At 44.5% G+C, this 22802-nt stretch overlaps 1 protein-coding gene across 1 annotated transcript in view; it reads left to right on the top strand.

The window, feature by feature from the left end:
- The window catches only part of slc29a1a (solute carrier family 29 member 1a), a 98495-nt gene that overhangs the window by 50621 nt on the left and 25072 nt on the right, over positions 1-22802 (top strand). The window contains exons 5-11 of the mRNA XM_084321345.1: positions 1588-1727; positions 4958-5092; positions 5995-6092; positions 16564-16645; positions 17258-17343; positions 18501-18609; positions 22616-22701. Coding sequence (XP_084177471.1) covers positions 1588-1727; positions 4958-5092; positions 5995-6092; positions 16564-16645; positions 17258-17343; positions 18501-18609; positions 22616-22701 — 736 coding nt within the window. The remainder of the gene's footprint in view (positions 1-1587; positions 1728-4957; positions 5093-5994; positions 6093-16563; positions 16646-17257; positions 17344-18500; positions 18610-22615; positions 22702-22802) is intronic.

The following is a 22802-nucleotide window of genomic DNA, read 5'->3' as shown; positions in this document are numbered from 1 at the left end:
CTCGATACCCAGCTGTTAAAAACGGTTCAATACTTTTTTTTTTTTTTTATTAGTATCAGTATTGGTATCAATACTTTTAGAATAGCCTGATGCTGTATCTTCTATGAGTTGAGTGGATGCATGACCGGAGCACTAGCTTTAATTCAATCAGCGTGAGTAAAGTCGGGTTAACTCGCCAACCGTTCAGCGCCAGACCAGAGTATAGTCGGGTTTTCATCGTTATTTCTTTTATTAGATATTTCCATTCATTACATAGCACACAGACTCGGGGTTAACATGGGGAATCATCCTGAGAATGCCAAAGTGCAATACCGGCCTCATCCACCCAGGTGGCAGTATCGAGCACCCTTTGAAACATTATATCTTGGCCTGTGCGTCGATCAAAAGTCTCCGGTCGGACTTTTCATTGTCGCGCAATTGGAGCGGTTGTCCCGATCGGATTGAGAAGCGTGAAATGCTCCCGGTGCATGATGTGTGGCGGATTATGTTGGCGACACGATCGACACCAATACTGGGACTCGCGATCAGATAATTGGAATATTCTTTTTGGGGTACATCCTAGTGAAGGTAAGGCCTATATGGTATCAATCCTGCTGTGATCCAACCATGACTTCACCTCGATCACAATATATGTGTGTAATGTTACTCCACAACGTGTGCCGTTGGTGACTATCAAAGCATCAAAAAACGACCCCCCCCCCCCACCTCTCATGCATTCATGATGAAACATAATACAGATAATATAGATTTGATTTTTGAAATAGTAGCGTGTCCAGGCGAGAAACGGCAACGTTTTTAGTGAAATGACCATATTGCTGCATAGTGCCGTTTTCTGGGATTAGACAGGATTACTCAAACTATAGTCATATTCACCACGGTATAAAACGGGAATGTATGGATGAGAAAATTATTTCTTTAAACACATATTGAACGATAGATAGTTGATGTCAAATGGGCCATAGTATTGTATCCATAGCTATAATATAGAATATAGTTATAGCCCTGCAAACACCGCCACGTATTCCTATCTTTTAGAGCGTCGGCGTGGTAAGTACAAACGATGCTCAACTGCGTGGCGTCCAAAGAGTTAATGATACTATAATAATAATACATTAGATTTGTAGGGCGCTTTATAGTTGTGGAGCAAATCCCAAAGCGCTACATTGTAAAATAACATGGAAGCTAGCAAGAGGGTAAAAAAATGTAATAAAAATAAATCTATGCAGAATCGTCCGCATCGCGATGCATCTTGGAATCGAGAAATGTCCATCAGCTGATTGAGTTGATATAAAAAGCTTTACCATACTACCTGGGGTCTGCATAGTGTGGACGGCATGCTCGGATCTCCAGGCCAACCACTTGTTTCAGTTACCGAGCGGATCTAAGAACAGAGTGCATGTACCGTCACCACAGCGATGACCTCGTAGACCCCCCCCCCCCCCCCCCCCCCCCTCCGGTCCACATTGTTAACCAAATCTCAGGAGGTTCCACGATTTGCGCAATATTGCCGTCAAGGACCTTTTAAAATACTTGGTGTTAATAGTATTATGTTTTATAATATTTGTACTGATGTCACGTCCCGTTCAGGATCCCTCAGAAGCTGCGTATCTCCGGCAGTCTGACGGTGATCCTGGTGGTGTTCATGATGACGGCCGTGCTGGTGAAGGTGGACGTGGCGCCGCTGCCCTTCTTCTCGCTCACCATGATCAAGATCATCTGCATCAACTGTGAGTGTCTTCAGGAAGTCCAGTTGCATCTCAAGTCGCATTTATTTATTCAGAAAGCATGTTTATAGAAACAGCCCACGTTGACCACAAATGAGAGCAGGCAAGTAATATCACTCAAAAACACAACACATAATCGATACACACTGCAGCACAGAAGAAGAGATCATAGGCATATTAGATTAGATGAAAATGTGTTGTCGTCATACAGCACAAGTACAGTACAATGATGAGAAGTTTGGCATCTAAACGGAGTGCAAATGTAACGGTAAAGTGCAGTAATGTACAATGTACAGGGGATTTAAACTGGGTACAAAATATACTAATGAGTACTGCTGAGTGTAGTGCTAATCGGATGTATGTACAGAGTTGTAGTATTAATATGTACAGTGATACAGGTGTAAAGGCAGTATGGTAGCAGTGATATGATCGGCCTACTGATATTATCGGCCGATATTGGCATTAAAATGTGATATCGGTTTTCACAAATATAATTTATATATATATTTTTTTACATTTCTATAACCTTTATTTACCCAGCAAGTAAGAACAAATTCTGATTTTATTTATTGTCAAAAGTATGCATAATGTTGTGTTAATTCCACAACAAGATATATGTAAGGGATAATGTATGGCTACGAGGTCATTGTCGCAAAATAATTGACCGACACAGAGTTTAAAATACAGAGGCGCCTCGCCGAGGTGTTTTAAACGTCAGTGAAGGTCAATTATTTTGCGACAATGATCGAGTATAGCTATACATTATCCCGCTTATTACATGGCTAACTTACTAACAATATACCTAATTCATTTTACATCGACAAGACGAGATCAAATGCAGACGCAGTTCTGTTCTGGCTCCGCTGTCATCGTCACACACACTCCGCTGTCAGTGCAGCCGGCAGGTGTGTCTGATTGGCTGCACTGATGCAATGTGTCAGTGGGCTTGATTGCGAACAGCTGCGAAAAACAATAATCACCGGTGGTTATCGAAAAAGAATTCACCGCTGTCGGGGGGCTATTGACCAATCACAATCAAGCATTTCGGCGAATGTTAAAACGCCATGTAATAAGTAATGTTAATTACCTGAAATTATTCAGTTAATGCTGTCATACAGAGCTATGGCTTATATGCAAGTGTACAAGTAAGTGTATAGAGAATATGAACAAATCATGGGCACACACACACATGGTTCCCTAGTGCCATACTGAGCTATAGAACACAGATTCTTCAGTTTAACCACTTTGGTTTATTTAGAATGACTCCGGGAGCAGCAGGGATAAGCTCACCCCCCCCTCCTTATCCCCGTTGGGTCGGTCCTGACCCCTACACTTGGGCAGAGGAACGGCTCATTCTGTTTGGTTTAGAGGGGAGGACGTTGTGACCCCGAATGCTTTGATATTGATATCGGCACATTCCTCTGCGGGGCTCTTTTAGGCAGGCAGGCGCGCACTGCGGGGGTCTTTCACTTACACTACTAGGTTTCTTGGAAACACCGAAGCTGCCTCTTCCCAGACACATTTTCAACAATGAGATGTACAGAGGAAGGCACGGCACGTTCCCAAACTGTTTGTCGAGACCCCCGTCTGGCTACACCTGCTCTTTATCTCGTGGAGGTAGAGGCCCCTCGTGGGAACTGGTTTTGGGAGTGATGGGAACAATAATGGTTACGTAAAAGCATCTATTTGTTTGAGTTTTGTTATCTCTCTCGCTCTCTCTCTAGGGCTTGGCAATTTGGTCAAAATATGATGCTTTTCAAAAAATATTAAAAATAAAATTTATTAAAAAGGGTATATTTTGTTTTTATCCCCAAACCTTTATAATACTGTTACAAGGAAAGTATTTTAGATGGTAAAAATATGATTCTTTTCAAAAAAAAAAATAATTAAAAAGGCTATATTTTCATTTTGTTTTGATCCCCAAACCTTTATAATACTGTTGCAAGGAAAGTATTTTAGATGGTGTCCAATGGAGTTTTTTTTTTACCACTAGTGGATTTAATGGGAACAGGCATCCTGGAAACCATCCATCACGTGTTCTTACGATTACAGGGGTGACGCAGAACACAATAAATACACATAGAAAACTATATAGAAAACTCCACTGGATACCTTTTTTAAACGAGGACATAGTGCCATAGATGCAAAGTGCTCCTCCAGCGTACTGCCGCTAGGAGCAGAGGCTGTGTGAGTTACTGAGTGATGAGTTGAGTTTGGACGTTGCACTGGAATAAGGAAAACATTAGAAATATCATATTTGGACCAAATTGCCAAGCCCTAGAGAGTGAGAGCGAGTCAGAGATGCTGCTTCACGTCTAAAAATACATTTTGTAAATAATTGTTGATGACGATTGTAAAAACCCATACCTGTATACCGATCCATGACGGTATACCTTAAAGGGGCATTTTTGCTAAACGTTAACCATAACCTCATCGTTCTGTTGTGAAGAGGACGTATATTAATCGGATGTAGAAGTTGATCACATGTCCTCTTCACAACAGAAAGAGAGGATTCAGGTTTAACATGGGCTCATATTCAGTCCACCTCCCAGCCCTACTGTCTCTTCGATCAGTTGAAATGTGGTAATGAGTGCCTCCACCTGGCCTAACGCTGTGTGCCCCTCTCTCTGTAACGCTGTGTGCCCCTCTCTCTGTAACGCTGTGTGCCCCTCTCTCTGTAACGCTGTGTGCCCCTCTCTCTGTAATAATAATAACTTCATATAGCACTTTTCATACAGAAATTGCAGTTCAAAGTGCTTCACAACAGTAAAAAATACAGGCATAAGCGAGCATAAAAAATTAAATACAAAAAGATAGAGAGGTAGCAAGGTAAGGTAAATCACAGTTTTTCAGTAATACAAATAATAAAATAGAATAGTAAAAAAAGTGCGGTTTGATTCAGTTTAAAATAGGCAAAAAATAATAAAATGGAACAGACGGTAAAAAGTGTGATAAAATTGTTCAATAAATATATAACAGAGCAGTGTATCGCTCTTAATACTTTGAGTTTCTTTACAAAGTTCTAACGTACAACAGAGCATCGCTCTAACAAAGGCGTCCCTTTTCAAGTGAAACTTTACATACAATGACCTTTAATAATAATGACCTGTAACGCTGTGTCCCTCTCTCTGTAACCCTGTGCCCCCCTCTCTCTGTAACGCTGTGCCCCCCTCTCTCTGTAACGCTGTGCCCCCCTCTCTCTGTAACGCTGTGCCCCCCTCTCTCTCCTCCAGCGTTCGGGGCCGTGCTGCAGGGCAGTCTGTTTGGCCTGGCAGGGATGCTGCCCGCCTCCTACACCACCCCCATCATGAGTGGACAGGGCCTGGCGGGCACCTTCGCCGCCCTCTCCATGATCTGCGCCCTGGCTAGTACGTCTCTCGCTTCCTACAAATGCATGTGTGCTACTTCAGGGGCAGCGGGGGCCTAATGGTTAGAGGAGCGGGTTTGTGACCGGAAGGTCGCTGGTTCGATCCCCCGGACCGGCAGGAAAAAATCTGGGCTGGGGAAGTGAATGAATAACTCTCTCCCATCCCCTCGACACCAACCGCTGAAGTGCCCTTGAGCAAGGCACTTAACCCCCAACTGCTCCAGTGGAGTTGCTCAGTGGCCAACGGTGTCAGACTGTGGTTGTACTGGGCAGCTCCCAGGTGGCAGACTGTGGTTGTACTGGGCAGCTCCCAGGTGTCAGACTGTGGTTGTACTGGGCAGCTCCCAGGTGGCAGACTGTGGTTGTACTGGGCAGCTCCCAGGTGTCAGACTGTGGTTGTACTGGGCAGCTCCCAGGTGTCAGACTGTGGTTGTACTGGGCAGCTCCCAGGTGTCAGACTGTGGTTGTACTGGGCAGCTCCCAGGTGGCAGACTGTGGTTGTACTGGGCAGCTCCCAGGTGTCAGACTGTGGTTGTACTGGGCAGCTCCCAGGTGTCAGACTGTGGTTGTACTGGGCGGCTCCCAGGTGTCAGACTGTGGTTGTACTGGGCAGCTCCCAGGTGTGAATGTGAAGCAGGGCGTTCCTGAAAAAGAGCATCCGTGCTCAGAGAACCCACCCTGGGTAAATAAGGTTAATAAAAAATAAATAATAATCCTTGACAACATGCCAACATCGTTCAGGACATAGACTCACTGGTTTGGTGTCTAAAAAAAAAAATCATGGGGTTTGCTGTGACGTAATTGTCAATGACAAGATTGTACAACATCATTGAGGTTCAGTCCTCATTTACAGTGAGCTTGAGATAAAGTGTGTGGTGTGTGTGTGTGTGTGTCTGTGTGTAGCTGGTGCAGCGCTGCAGGACAGTGCCTTTGGTTACTTCATCACAGCGTGTGTGGTCATCCTACTGGCCATCCTGTCCTACCTCACCCTGCCCAGCATGGTAAGCCCTCACACACACACAGGACACGCATGCACACACACTACACATACACAGTGGACACACACTACACATACACAGTGGGGACACGGGGTGTAACGATTCGACCCCTTCGATTCGATTACGATTCTTCAGGCAACGATTCAATGCATCATGAAATATCTTCATTTGACCACGATGTGATTTTGATACATTTTCGATCAGTTAATTCCCCCCACAAAATATACACAAATGTGGCTGATGTATATATATATATATTTTTTTTTATAATCGCTTCTTACATTTTCAAATCGATGCAGTTGAATCGTCACCTTGGCTGGACACACTACACATTTATTACACACTGGACACACTACACATACACACTGGACACACTACACATACACACTGGACACACTACACATACACACTGGACACATTACACATACACACTGGACACACTACACATACACACTGGACACACTACACATACACACTGGACACACTACACATACACACTGGACACACTACACATACACACTGGACACACTACACATACACACTGGACACACTACACATACACACTGGACACACTACACATACACACTGGACACACTACACATACACACTGGACACACTACACATACACACTGGACACACTACACATACACACTGGACACACTACACATACACACTGGACACACTACACATACACACTGGACACACTACACATACACACTGGACACACTACACATACACACTGGACACACTACACATACACACTGGACACACTACACATACACACTGGACACACTACACATACACACTGGACACACTACACATACACACTGGACACACTACACATACACACTGGACACACTACACATACACACTGGACACACTACACATACACACTGGACACACTACACATACACACTGGACACACTACACATACACACTGGACACACTACACATACACACTGGACACATTACACATACACACTGGACACACTACACATACACACTGGACACACTACACATACACACTGGACACACTACACATACACACTGGACACACTACACATACACACTGGACACACTACACATACACACTGGACACACTACACATACACACTGGACACACTACACATACACACTGGACACACTACACATACACACTGGACACATTACACATACACACTGGACACACTACACATACACACTGGACACACTACACATACACACTGGACACACTACACATACACACTGGACACATTACACGTACACACTGGACACACTACACATACACACTGGACACACTACACATACACACTGGACACACTACACATACACACTGGACACACTACACATACACACTGGACACACTACACATACACACTGGACACACTACACATACACACTGGACACACTACACATACACACTGGACACACTACACATACACACTGGACACATTACACATACACACTGGACACACTACACATACACACTGGACACACTACACATACACACTGGACACACTACACATACACACTGGACACATTACACGTACACGCATACACACTGGACACACACTACACATTTATTACACACTGGACACACTACACATACACACTGGACACATTACACATACACACTGGACACACTACACATACACACTGGACACACTACACATACACACTGGACACATTACACATACACACTGGACACACTACACATACACACTGGACACACTACACATACACACTGGACACACTACACATACACACTGGACACATTACACGTACACACTGGACACACTACACATACACACTGGACACACTACACATACACACTGGACACATTACACATACACACTGGACACACTACACATACACACTGGACACACTACACATACACACTGGACACATTACACGTACACACTGGACACACTACACATACACACTGGACACATTACACATACACACTGGACACACTACACATACACACTGGACACACTACACATACACACTGGACACACTACACATACACACTGGACACATTACACGTACACACTGGACACACTACACATACACACTGGACACATTACACGTACACGCATACACACTGGACACACACTACACATTTATTACACACTGGACACACTACACATACACACTGGATGCACATACACACTGGACAGACATTACACGCACTACACATACACACTGGACACGCACCGGGTTGAGATTTATTTCACGTTATAAATAGATCAATACAGTCCGTATTAATTCATTCGTTTCTTTTTCAAATGTAGCCAAGAGTAAAGACCATAATGCTATCAAAACGGCAGTACGATTGTATATTTTCAGCACTACGTTTGTTTACCAATGATTTTAAGCGTTATTAGCGAAATAAGAGTTTATAAAAATCTGGCTAGGGCTTAAGAGGTTAACGACCACTGCTTAACTCATTCAGCGTGGTTAAGCACGCTGAATGCGTGCTTAAATAACCATGGTTATTTCAAGTTTAAAGCTCAATATATCTCAGAACGTGGCACTTTACAAAGTTTACAGTGAACAGGAGGTCTATTTATATTAAAAACAATAGATTGTTTTTCATTGAAATGTCTGGAAGAGCTAAATAATTTTTTCTTTATTTTCATTGCCTTTTTTGAGTTGATCTAAATGTTACTGATTGTGTTAAATGGGCTTATGATATCGTCTCATATCGATCGCAGGCACCTGAATCGTATCGTATCATGGCAGACTTTGTGATATCGGCACATATCGTATCGTTGTCCCAAGAATCGATATCGTATCGTGAAGAAACTGGTGATTCCCACCCCTGGAAACTAGGGACCACTGGAGAAAGGAGATTCACTTAAAAAAAAACTACAAACATCTTGGCTCCGTTGTTAAGTGAACGTGATGGCGATAATAATAATAATAATATTACATCTATTTGGTATATCATTAATTTAACCTTAGGCAACCAAAGTGTTTTTTTTTTTGATCAAATTTTTTTTATTATTAATTACATGAAACAGGACAACACAATAACCACAGTAACAAAAAACATAACTTTCACAGGAGAATAACAAACAATAATAATACAGAATAATAAATTATAAAGACAAAAAGAAAAAGAAACAGCGTCCAACCTATCAAATATAGATGGCTACTTCAATAACAAAAAGGGTCTTCAAAACATGGCAACCTTTCCCCACCTTTACAAAGTGGAGTGACTTAAAAGATTGTTTATGAGAGTGTTGCCGCAGATTTACTGTAGATAGCCTAGGTCCCTTACACATGTTCAAGACTGCCAAACTTGCAGAAGGTAAAGTGTAAGAAGAAAGAAATTCTTCCTCCAAGTTGGTTGACAGGTCAATCAGTCTGTCAATATTAGTCTCTTGGGGAGATGGCATGTGAGTTGACATATAGCGCAGAATAGCTAAATACCAACCCCCCCTAAAATCCCCCCAGTCAAAGTTAAGAAGGACAAGACAAAAACCAAGACAGACAAGACATTTCCTCCTCCCCCTCCCCAGAGACCGCCGGACCCCCCCGATCAAGCGCCCCAACCCCGCTCAGCCGCACACTGCGGTCTTTACCTTCTCAGCTGCTGCGAACCACAGGTCAATTCCAGCCTGCCCTACCCCGATCACCCGGGCCGTGGATATCTCAAGATAAATCACATCCAATAGAGTTAGGGACCAGTTAATCATTGTAAGCTTCTCAGGCTCCTTCCATCTCATTGCTATTAGCTTCTTCGCTGCTGTGACGCCCGCTAGGACAACCCTTTTCAGTTGTACGGACGCGGGTAGTGTCGTTATATCGTTCAGGAGTAGCGTAACAGCTGTGAATGGGATAGTTAAGCCACACAGATCTGAAAGTTTGTCCGTTATTGACCTCCAGAAGCGGGCCACTGGTGGGCAATCCCAATACATATGCATATAAGTGCCAGTGGCCTTTTGAGAGCACAAAGTGCACCGAGAGTCGGTTATCAGTCCCATAGCAAATAGCTTCCTAGGTGTAAGATAGGTCCTATGAATATAATTAAAATTAATTTGCTGGTGATTGGGGTTGCGGGAAGATAATGCCACATTTGCCCAAACATCATCCCAGTCAAACTCGGGGTCCAACTCCGGTATATCCACACGCCAGATTGTATCCAATGATAAATTTTTATACGTGGATTGAATTAAGAGCGTATAAAAGTCGGAGACAAACCCTCTGGATGTCGTCCTGTCCACTATGAGCCTGAGGAAGGGGTGTGGGTGCAAGGCTTGAGCCCACGGTACGCCATGCGCCCTCAGTGCTGACCTTAGTTGAAGGTAAAGAAAGAAGGACTCGCCGGGTAGATCATAAAATTCTCTTAAGTCCTGAAACGCACGGAGGCCGTTCTTATCATAAATATCCTCCAGAGTATGCACTCCCCTCCTTTGCCATTGAGGAATATTAACCGGCTTGTGTCCAACAAGTAATTGCTGGTTATTAAAAATTGGAGAGTCCAGGTGCCAAGGGCATTTAACCCCACACGACCTCTGTACATTACGCCACGTTTGGATCACGTGAGTTATGATCGGTCCATACCTCAGCCGGCATTTCGCAATAGAGACAGTGGAGTACACTACATCCTGTAATCTTAGCGGAGACACCGCCGCCGCTTCTAAGGAGCGCCACGATACAGCCTCTACAGGGTCTAGCCAGCACATCAAAGGTCTCAGTGAAAAGGACCAGAAATACAGTTTAAAATCAGGGATTGCGAGGCCCCCATCTTGTTTCCTACGTTGAGTAGTAGCCCTTTTGATTCTCGGGCGTTTGTTATTCCAGACAAACTTAGATACCATCGATTGTACCTTGCGCCAGTGGTCTATTGGAGGGGGCAGGGGGAGCATTGAGCTAATAAAATTTATCCTAGGCAGGATGTTCATTTTGATTATGGAAGCCCGGGCTTGTAAGGAGTTAGGAAGGGACGACCACCTGTCTAGATCCTGGCGTATTTTATCATAAGTACCCGTGAAGTTGTACTTAGTAGTTTGGTTCAGCGTGGGGAATATCTCTATGCCCAGGTATTTGAAATGTTCTACTATGGGGATATCAGCTGGTAGTCGTACCGCCTTGGCCAGTTCATTAAGAGGTAGGCAGGCTGATTTGTTCCAGTTAATCTTAAAACCTGACAATTTACCAAAGTCGTCGATTATCCTCAATAATTTTGTGGCCGACCGGGAGGGGTCGTCCATGAAAATCAGCAGGTCATCCGCATAGAGAGCAATTTTGTGTGGAGTATTGTTGACCATTATGGGGACGATGTCCTCCGATTGCCTAATAAATTGGGCCAAAGGTTCGAGGGAAAGCGCGAACAGTCCCGGGCTCAGAGGGCAACCCTGTCTAGAAGATCTGGAGACTGGAAAGAGTGTGGAACAGTTTTTGCCTGTCAGTATCATCGCAGACGGCGAGGCATACAGGACTTTAATCATATGAATAAAACTCTTTCCAAGACCCATGACCTCAAGTACCTTCCACAGATATGACCACTCAAGTCTGTCAAACGCCTTCATGGCATCCAAAGACAGAACTGTGGATGGAGTTGTATTGTCTTTACTGTTATCGATTACATGCAACAGCCTCCTAAGATTATCTGCAGCCAGACGCCCCGGGATAAAACCAGTTTGATCGCAGTGTACCAATACAGACATAAATCTCTGCAGGCGACGGGCCAGCACCTTGGCAAACACCTTTAAATCGGCCCCGAGAAGACTCAAGGGTCTATAGCTACCACAATCATTGGGATCTTTGTCCTTTTTGAGAAGTAAAGAAATCAACGCCATATTGACATCTCTTGAGAACTCCCCTTGTTCGATAGCGTAATTGATCATATCGAGCATCAATGGACCCAGTTGGTCCCAGAAAGCTAAATACACTTCGGGTGGAATACCATCCCAGCCTGGCGCCTTACCCCTCTGCATTTCAACAATAGTCTCCCTCAATTCTGCGAGAGTAATCGGTCTCCCCAGTTCCTTGGCCTCTTCCTCAGAAATGTGGGGTATCTCAAGCCCGCCAATGAACGATTCAAATCTAGAGTCATCCAGATTACCCTCTGAGCTATATAACTGTGAGTAAAACTCTTTAAAAGTGTCATTGATCCTTTTCGAATCAGTAGTGACTGCACCCTGGCTCGTCCTAATCGAGGGGATATCTGAGAAATGATCATTTGATCGTATTTTCATTGCCAATAGATGGCTAGGTCTGGAGCCGTGAAAATAGTAATTTTGTCTTGTCCTGTGTATCAAAAACTCAGACTGTTGTTTAAGTATGGAGTTTATTTCTTTTTTGACTATCTTACGTTGTGTGTTTAGTCGTTCATTATAGTCAGTTTGCAAGGATGCGTATAGGTCCGCATATAATGATTCCAGTCCTTCTAGCTTTTTTGACCGGGATTTTCGCAAATTGGAGGCAAATAGTGTGACATGACCCCTGATGAATCCTTTCAATGCGTTCCACAGGACCCTAGGGTCTTCTACTGTGCCAACGTTGATCTGCAAAAATTCAGCTAGTTTACTCCTGAACTCAGAACAGAAGTCATCGTTCTTTAGCAAGGTCGAATTAAAACGCCATCTGGGAGCTCTTGCGGAGAGCCTGCCAAAGGTTGCCGTAAGGAAAATCCCCTTGTGGTCTGAGAGAGCCAAGGGAACCAATGAGACATCGAAACTATCAAACATATTAGGGGATGCGAATGCATAGTCAATTCGAGAGAAGCTTTTGTGTCTGGCTGACAGGTGAGAGTAATCTCTGAGGGTGGGGTTGCATAAGCGCCAGAGGTCTGAGAGCCCCGTGTCTTTGGCCCACATCCTGAGGGCCTTAGAGGCCCGTTTCTGGTCGCTCGTTTCAGAGGGCCCAGACCTATCCATCTCCGCATCCCAGCACGCATTAAAATCGCCACCCACAATGAGAGCGTATCCATTAAGTTCCAACATATTCTTCGTGATTGTATTATAGAACGCTGAATCAAATGTGTTAGGAGCATACAATGCTATTATAGCCATCTTCCTATGCAAAAATTCAACTTTTGCTATAGTAATCCTTCCCTCCGTGTCCGACCATACATCCAAGATTTTGATATCAAGGTTACGTCTTGTAACTATGACTACTCCTTTCGTCTTATCATCGGCTGAGGATGCGGAGATAACGTGATATTGCCGATTTGCCAGTCTTGACACGTCACCTACCATTAAATGCGTCTCACTAAGGAGAGCAAGGTCAATATTTCTCCTCTTCAATAGCCAAAGGACACTGGCACGCTTGTGTGGGGCGTTAAGCCCTCCTGCGTTCCAAATTAAAATATTCAATTTAGCCATGGTCGAGCTTGTATAAGTGCGTAGAGAACATACCCGTGCAGCCAGGCTGAGTACAGAGGTGCCGATCCCGGCGGGCCCGGACGGTCAATCCCAGGAGTTCAGAGGAGGAACACTTACACATATATAAGACAACAGTACATAGAACACATAAAAATACCACCCCAGCTACAACCCCCCCTCCTTCTACTCTAAACCCTAACCCACCCGTCCTACTATAAGTTCCTCTATACCCACTCTCCAATCCCCACCCTATGCCCCACCCACTGAGGATGGTCATCTTCCTATCACTTCCCACTAGAGACATGGATCAATAAGACGCTTCCCACTCCCACCCCCCTCTAGATAAACCCCTGAGTAAACCCCCACTAGTCCAATAAACACAAATAATAATAAAATAAAATTCAATAAAGATATCGGTCGAAAACCACCTGAGCCCTGGCCCCAACATGAGAAAACCATAATGGTAAAAATAGCCATCATTAAATAATAACTCCGCATCAACCTGCAGCCCTCTATTTCGGGATCTGCGCTTCAACATCACACTGTTATAGCCCAAAAAGGTATAGGAAAATTCAATACAAAATTAAATTAAAGCATCCCAGCCGATAGTCTAAGGCAGGTTCGGGTCACAGGTTAATTGTGCAAAATTGTGTGAACAGTGTCAATTAAACAATGACAAAAAAAAGGAGGAAGGAAAAAAAAAAAAAAAAAAAAAAAAAAAGGGGGTTATGGTCAAAGTGCACCCCTTTAGCCGTCCCTCTGATCAGGCACAACGGCTGAAATGACCCAACCTATGTAAGATTAGAATTAAACACAATCATTCATTAATCAATCCGGGGATGGTAATAGGCAACACCTGACACCACCTGTCATCATACATTGTTTCAATAAAGATATCGGTCGGAGCAGTTAGTCCAAGATAGGATCGAATCACATTTAAATTGCTCATTCAAATGCCATTAAAACATATAGGAAAATTCAATACAAAATTAAATTAAAGCATCCCAGCCGATAGTCCAAGGCAGGTTCGGGTCACAGGTTAATTGCTCATTCAATTGCCCTTAAAACAGCGACACTAATTATTATATAATTACTCAGCATCAACCTGTAACCATCTACCCTGGAGTCTGCATATTAATGTATCAACGTTATAGCATAAGTGCCTCACGGAAAATTCAAAACAAAATTAAGGCTTGTCAGTAGTTAGTCCAAGGTAGAACCGGATCACATTTAAATCGCGCATATAGATGACATAAAAACAGCGACAGTAGGAAAGAAAAAAGAAAGGAAGAGAGGGTAATGGCTCGAGTGCAAGCCATATAACCATATAGCCATTAAGTGCAAGCCATACCCGACCCAACCTGTTATCAAATATTGTTTATGCATATTCAACCGACCTTGGTATCTACTTTGGATCACCAAAGCTCAAACAAACTGGATATAAAAATAAAAAGCATACCAGAAGTTAGTTAGGGACTCGGTCACTCTTGAACTGTGCAAACCAATGTCCCTTTGAACAGCAACAGCAACCAAAATACGTAACCATTAACGAATGTCTCAGCGCAGACCATAGTCGAAGCCCGCTGGCTAGCCCGAGGCTAGCGCGTAAGCTAGTGACGAATCCGGATAGCACGTTAGCCTACTATGTACATTGTTCAGCTAGCTCGTTAGCTTCCAAAGAGGCGATACACAAGTACGACCATGAGGTCAGCTTTAGCAAGTAACAGAAGTCATTGGGAAGCCCCGCTAGTTGGATGGGCAGAGGACAGTTAGCATGTCTGGGCATGACAGCAAGTGTTTGTGAATAGTCGACCTAATCAATGTATATAGGCCCAAACCGCCAAGTCACTCACCCTCCATAGATATCAAGCAACAGACTCGGGTGTCTTCGCGAGATATTCCTTCGCTTTAGCCAACGACCAAAACAAACGCTGACCACCGACCTTCTCCAACACAGATAGTTTCGCGGGAGCGAATAACGTGGGCCTCAGGCCTAGTCTCCATAGCTTAGTCAGGACCACCTTGTACTCGGCTCTCTGAGCTTGAACCTCCGGTGTAAAGTCCTCGAAAATGGCCACTTTGTGATCGCCAAACCTCAGAGTACCCCTTCTGGTACGAGCCGACCGCATGATGATTTCTCTCTGTTGGAGTCTGTTCAGCTTGACTATGATGGGCCTCGGTTCTTTGTTCACGCCGGGAGAAAACCTGCCCGCTCTGTAAGCCGACTCACAGATAGGAGGCGAGGGGAGGACGTCCGTCCCTAGTATCTTCTGCAGCAGTTCGGGCATGGTCTCAGAGAGACGGCCTTCACCGCTGGTCTCCGGTACTCCAACAATCCTGACGTTGTGGCGTCTATCCCGGGACTGCATCTCCTCCATCGCCGACTGTAGTTTGTTGACTTCAGCCTGCCTAGCCAGCAGGGCGGATTCAAGACCCGCCATCTTCTCACATTGTGATGATACCTCCGTCGTTAGCATGGCTAGTTCGTTAGCATTAGCCGATGAGGCAGCGTGAATCGTCTCCATCTTTTCTGTCAGCGGGACTACCGCCAGCCGTATTTCTTCTGATATCTCACGACGGAGGCTGATACAGAAATCCGCCAGCACTTGCTTCTGTGCTTCAGCGATGCGTGCCTCAGAGTCTGCGTGTACTTTCTTCTGTGCTTCAGCGATGCGTGTCTCAGATTCTGCGTGTAGCTTGGTCATGACCAAGAGCACAGCTTCGCTTAACTCCCCGACAGCGGGAGACGGTACGGCCATGCTCGGCGGTGTCGGTGTCGTGCCTAACTCTTTCATGGCTCTGGTTTCCACCCCCGCCATCGTAGAAAGTCGAAAAAAGTTGATGAATGTATACTAAACACGACGACCTAGCAAACAGATAAAAAACAAATAAAAATAAAATAAAGACTAATGGGGAGAAACGTATATTCAGCACGGTAGAAGGGAGCTCATGTGAAAACACGTCTACTCCATGATCGCTCAGCTCCGCCCCCCCAGGCAACCAAAGTGTTAAAGGTTGTAACAGCCATGTGCTCTGGTTCCCTGCGTGGCTCATGGGTCCATAACGTGGACCAGAACCAGACGAGTCCCTGTTGGCTCCTTGTTGACGTGCGGTTGTTGTTCTTGTTGCATCGACAGGAGTTCTTCCAGTATTACATGGAGAGCACCGGGTCCACGGCTTCTATTGACGAGGAGAACAAGATGGACCTGCTCAAGAAAGGTGTGTATATACAGGTCTACGCTGATCACCTACATCGGACGGTAAATTACCAAACTGGACCCAATGTCACAGAGGTTGTTCATGTGTCGGATTCAGATAACTTCTAATCGCCATTATGTTTTAAAAAAACACAGGAACGTGATACGGCATTTACAGTGCAGTGCATAGACTTTTTTTCACAGATAAATTTGTTTGCAAAACAGGACAAAACCGTGATACAACGAGACAAGACAATAAAGTGCAATGGCTAATGATCTGTTTTCAGTGCAAAATTGTTAAAAAATTCCAGCACTAGCAGGGGGACACCTGACTCGTTAACTAGGCGAGCTGCTGAGGGGAAGATACTTGAGTCTGGCGGGTTTTCAACGTCCTGGGCAGCCGTAGCCGCCTGTCTACTGCCTTAACAGTCTTTAACAAATCACTTGCCAGAGGTCTTTGTAAGTTCATGGAGCCAATTACTAGTGTGGGAGTGTTTTTAACGCAAATCCTGTGTCATGTAACAATAGAAATATGTGCTTGGGTGACACACTAAGAGTGACAAACGGCCCACCATGATTCATCCAGGGCCGTCGAGGCTACATGATGGTATGTGTGTTTGTTTGTGCGTTCCAGAGAGTCCTACAGAGAGGAGCGCGGTGGTGAGTCGGAGGGAAGAGGAGGCCAACCACCCGGTGTCTGTGATCTCTATATTCAAACAGGTAAAGAGATCTAATGAGCGATCTGTGATCTCTATATTCAAACAGGTAAAGAGATCTAATGAGCCATCTGTGATCTCTATATTTAAACAGGTAAAGAGATCTAATGAGCGATCTGTGATCTCTATATTTAAACAGGTAAAGAGATCTAATGAGCCATCTGTGATCTCTATATTTAAACGGGTAAAGAGATCTAATGAGTGATCTGTGATCTCTATATTCAAACAGGTAAAGAGATCTAATGAGCGATCTGTGATCTCTATATTCAAACGGGTAAAGAGATCTAATGAGCGATCTGTGATCTCTATATTCAAACAGGTAAAGAGACCTAATGAGCGATCTGTGATCTCTATATTCAAACAGGTAAAGAGACCTAATGAGCGATCTGTGATCTCTATATTCAAACAGGTAAAGAGACCTAATGAGCGATCTGTGATCTCTATATTCAAACAGGTAAAGAGACCTAATGAGCGATCTGTGATCTCTATATTCAAACAGGTAAAGAGACCTAATGAGCGATCTGTGATCTCTATATTCAAACAGGTAAAGAGACCTAATGAGCCATCTGAGTCTCCTGGACTCTCTCCACCTGGGCTGCCCATGTTTAGTACTGGAGCGCCTGGCCCAAAGAGGCGGTGCTTTTATCACCTTTTTTTACTTGGCTTAAAGGGGAATGCCACCCATCTTAAGAATTCGGATGTTATTCCTGTGCCCCAAGACAGTTCAGTCATTATTTGGGAACCATTCTCTCCTAAAGCTAGAAATCTGAGAGGGAGAACTGTCCAATTGGTGTGATGTCACCGGGATGTAAAAGTGTGGGGCTGTTCCATAGACGGATGGAGCCATATGTGGCCATATAACATGTTTGTGTTCATAACATGTGGTTTATATCCTAGCATCGCTGGAAGGTCTGAACCAGACTGAAACCTCCAGATTGACCACCGCTCTCAGACTGCATTGGTCCTGGGGTACAGGGAGAACATGTGTGACTTCTTAAAATGGGTGGCATTCCCCTTTTCTTTCTTTAAGGGGAAATTAAGTTGAGCAAGAACTTGGAATCTAAAGGATAAGTTGTGTAATTTTGACTCTGAATAATATTTATAATGTGTACTTTCAATATGAGCGGTGTTTCTTAGTCTGTCCTGTCGTCTCGTCCACAGATCTGGGTGATGGCCATGTCGGTGTGTTTCATCTTCACCATCACCATCGGAGTCTTCCCGGCTGTGACCGTAGAGGCCAAATCCACCATAGCCAACGGCGGGACCTGGGGTATGGATTATTATTTAGAATTATTGCATTGGGTTTTTTTTTACATTTTGAGGTGGTGTGTAGAGAGGAATCGGCTCTGAATGAACTGCAGGAGTGGAGACCAGTTGTTATGTCATGGGGATAGGGATGTCCGATATTATCAGCCGATATCGGCATTCAAATGTGATATCGGAAAATATCTATGTTTTCAATTTTTCTTTTTTTTTTTTTTTCTTTTTTTTACATTTCTATAACCTTTATTTACCCAGGCAAGCAAGTAAGAACAAATTCTGATTTTATTTATTGTCAAAAGTATGCATAATGTTGTGTTAATTCCACAACAAGAGATATGTACGGTAATGTTAATTACCTGAAATTATAAAAAAAAATGGGGGGGGGGACCCTGCATATATCTGTTGATATCGGTATCAGAAATTAAGAGTTGGACAATATCGGTAAAAAAGCCAATATCGAGCATCCCTAGGATATGTTGTCTGCTGTGAGTTGTTCCAGGTTTGAGTCTGTTATCGGGTCGTACCAGTGGGTTGGTTGATCACTTTGTTCAGTCTTTCCAGTTGAGTAATGTGATTCTCTTGGCCGGTGTTATTGCAATTAGGATAAATGTTGATGCTTTATGATTGTGAGTGAGGAGAGGTCGCCTCACGGAAAAAGCCCCCCTGCCTGTAGAACACGTTTGTACACCTGAAAGTAAATCTGTAGGATTGGTCACTACAGGGGGTTTCCCAATCTGTCCAGCGCACATCTGACTAGATATCACGGAGGAGAGCGCAACATGGGCAGGGTTTTCAGGAGGCGGGCAGAGCGTAAAATAATCCACATTGCATCGTGTGAACATACCTGGCGTTTAGTTTGAAATGTGTTTGGTAGAAATTGTAATAGTGCCAGTATCAACGTCCCTTCCTCCGCCTGGCCGGCTGCTACTCCTGCTATTGTTTCGATTGGCGGGGATTCGGCACACACACCCTGGTTGAACTCGGCGCGCGCTTGCCGGGGAGTGCGCTGTGCCCTGGCGCTTTGCTCGGCGCAGCGGAAAGCTGTGGTTCTGTGGCGCAGGCCGTTGGAAATGATGCGTTTCCGAAGCATTTCGGGGACGCATGTCGTGTCCTAATGTGAAGGAGTCCTTTTAGTCTAAATCTGTTGAGCACTTGCCTCAGTGTTTTGGTTCTTTGAGATACTGAAAGCATAAGCGTATGTAGTTTCTAAAATAAATCTGCTTCCTGTCCCTCTTTGACCTCCACTAGCGTTGCTACCGTCATACTGACTCAATTGGCAGAGTCAGCGGGAGGGGAGTCGATGGGTGGTATTCTGGTCGTTGTAAACAGCGACTCCTACAGGTCGGTCAGGGCGCCTGCACAGCAAAGACAGGAGATGGCGGGGGCAGTGTGAGCCTCCCACACGTTACACCTCGCCAATGAGAGTCCGCGCTGGCAGGTGAAAAGAAGTGACTGGCTGCCTCCACATGTATCTAAGGGGACATGTGATGCAAGGCTTCTATCCTCCCTACGACCGGCTAGTGGGGGTCACATGTGAGCAACGATCAGGACAGGGGAGGGAGAATTGGCACGAGAGGAAATTGGGATGGGAGAAAAATCACAGAAAAAGGAGGAGAAAAAAGTAGGTCTGCTTCCAATACCTCAAAGACCAAGGCGTTTCTGCTAGGGATGTCCGATATTATCGGCCTACCGATATTATCGGCATTAAAATGTGATATTGGAAAATATCTATCCGTTTTCAAAAGAAAATAAAAAAAAATCTTGATTTTTTTTTTTTACATTTCTATAGAAATGATGTCCGATATTATCGGCCTACCGATATTATCGACCGATATCGGCATTAAAATGTGATATCGGTTGATATCCGTATCAGAAATTAAGAGTTGGACAATATCGGTATATCGGTATCGGTAAAAAAGCCAATATCGAGCATCCCTAGTTTCTGCAAGTGTTTTTTTTTATACAGTTGATGGACTGAAATGGCTCAAAGTATGTGACTAATCACTTCTTAGAAAGGCTGCAGTTGAAAATGAGCCGGCTGGCTGAAACTGGCACCTTCACAGAAACGTGGATCAATGTGCATTGTCCCCGCAATTAAATAAATAAACACAAACAGAAAAATGTGGACAATCCCTTTAATGACGTCAATAATATGCCATAACGAGTTGTACTTTCCATCCGCTAATGCGTTTAAATGAGTCTTATTTTGGAACAACTCGTCCATTCAGCCTAATAACCATCATACACCTGGCCCGATGCAAATCACAATATACTGCCTTTTGTATAGAGAACCATTATTATTCAATATAGACTTCTGTCAAATCCAATTATTAACACTTTGACGACCGTTCGGCGCCGTCTAATTAGTGGCTAGAGGACCGGGGAATGTAAACAAACATGTGGGTTTTGTAACAGCTATATCTATGCTTTATAGTATTGCTATCTGTCCATTCTCATTGTCACTTGAGTGCATAAACCGTCCCTTCAGAATGGCTTAAAAAAAGGGCGGTTAGGTGGCGTAGCGGAGATTGCGTTCGTCACCAACGCCGGAGACGCTGGATTCGCCTGTTCGAATCCAGCTCACAGCTCCGGGGTTGTCACCAGCTTGGCTGGCCGTTCACACTAATACAATTGGCAGTATTAGAGGGTGGGAGAAGCTGGCGGGGTGGGTCCGGGTTGTTGTAAACAGCGACTCCTACAGTTCGGTCGGGGCGCCTGCTCAGTGCGGATAGGATCTAAGGGGGGTAGTGTGATCCTTCCACACGCTACGCCCTCTCGATGAGAATCCGCGCTGCCAGGTGAAAAGAAGCGGTTGATTGGCTGGACGTGTGTCGGAGGAAGCACGTGGTAGCCTCCACTCTCCCAGATGATCTGACTGTGGGGGGTAAGTGCGCAACGACCAGGAAGGGATTGGGAATTGGCATAACGACTAACATTGGGATGGGAGAAAATCGGAGGAAAAAATGGAGGGGGAAAAAGATCAATAATATAAAAAAAATAAAAGTGGCTTAAAGAAAAAAATAATCCATCGGTAGGTTGTCATTTTATAGCGCCGTGAATATAAGCTTTATCGCATATTTCGTATCATCTATTTTCTGGGAAGCTAGATATAGAGCTAAAGGCTACTAACGTTATATTCAACGGCATTTCCGTTGTATATATGCTAATGAAATAACACAAACTGCTTATGATCCGGACTATCCCAGAGCATCTATGGATGAAAGGGGGGGCGGCGGGGAAACTTCGATTAGTATTATTGATTACCAATACAGTGTCGGTGTAAGTAGCCACATTCACATATCGATTGCTTGCGTTGCACAGCAAGCTCCGATCCGGCTATAAATTAGGTGATAAATGTCTTACCGTCAGCCCGTGTGATACCCGGCAGCATTTCCCTGTTATCGATCGGCATCTGGTAGATCGATATGTCCATTGGTTGATGATAAATCCCCTTATTCCATGGTGAAATCTCCGCTTCGAAATGTGATACACGGTGCATGCTGTTGGTTTGTGATCAGAGTAATATGATACTCCGTTGGAGGGTAAAAAAAAATTCCATTCGCCCACAATTATACTGCAGTGGAGCGATGGCGCCCCTAAGAGGATCTGGCCGGTATTGCATGTTGCCGATTCCACGAAGGCGGGTAGATCTGCAGAGTCGATCGGGGATCTTGATCCGGTTATTAATATGGAATAAAACAATAACAACTTGCCACGGCTATATACGTGCTTCTGGTCCACAACGCATGGCACCGAAACACGTATATATATACGTGGCTGGTCCTTAACACTATGCCGTCCGTCCACGAGTTTATACGTGTTTCGGTGCCATGCGTTGTGGACCAGAGCCACGTATATAGCCGTGGCAAGTTGTTATTGTTTTATTCCATATTTATAGCGCTATTAACGTCCGCGATCGAGATCCATGACCTACCCACATAGCGTTTGTTTACATGCTGTTGTTGACATGGTGTTGTTGTTGACATGGTGTTGTTGTTTCTCCTCCCCCACAGACCACTACTTCATCCCCGTGTCGTGCTTCCTGCTCTTCAACGTCATGGACTGGGCGGGCCGGAGTCTGACGGCCGTCTGCATGTGGGTCAGTACCGGCAACACAACACTGTCACTAACAGCTGCTCTGGGGTCAGTACCGGCAACACAACACTGTCACTAACGGCTGCTCTGGGGTCAGTACCGGCA

Source organism: Notolepis coatsorum, assembly GCF_963971535.1.
Source record: "Notolepis coatsorum genome assembly, chromosome: 9".
NCBI lineage: Eukaryota > Metazoa > Chordata > Actinopteri > Aulopiformes > Paralepididae > Notolepis > Notolepis coatsorum.
Note: the sequence above shows the minus strand (reverse complement) of the source record. Positions and strands in the feature narration are given on the sequence as shown.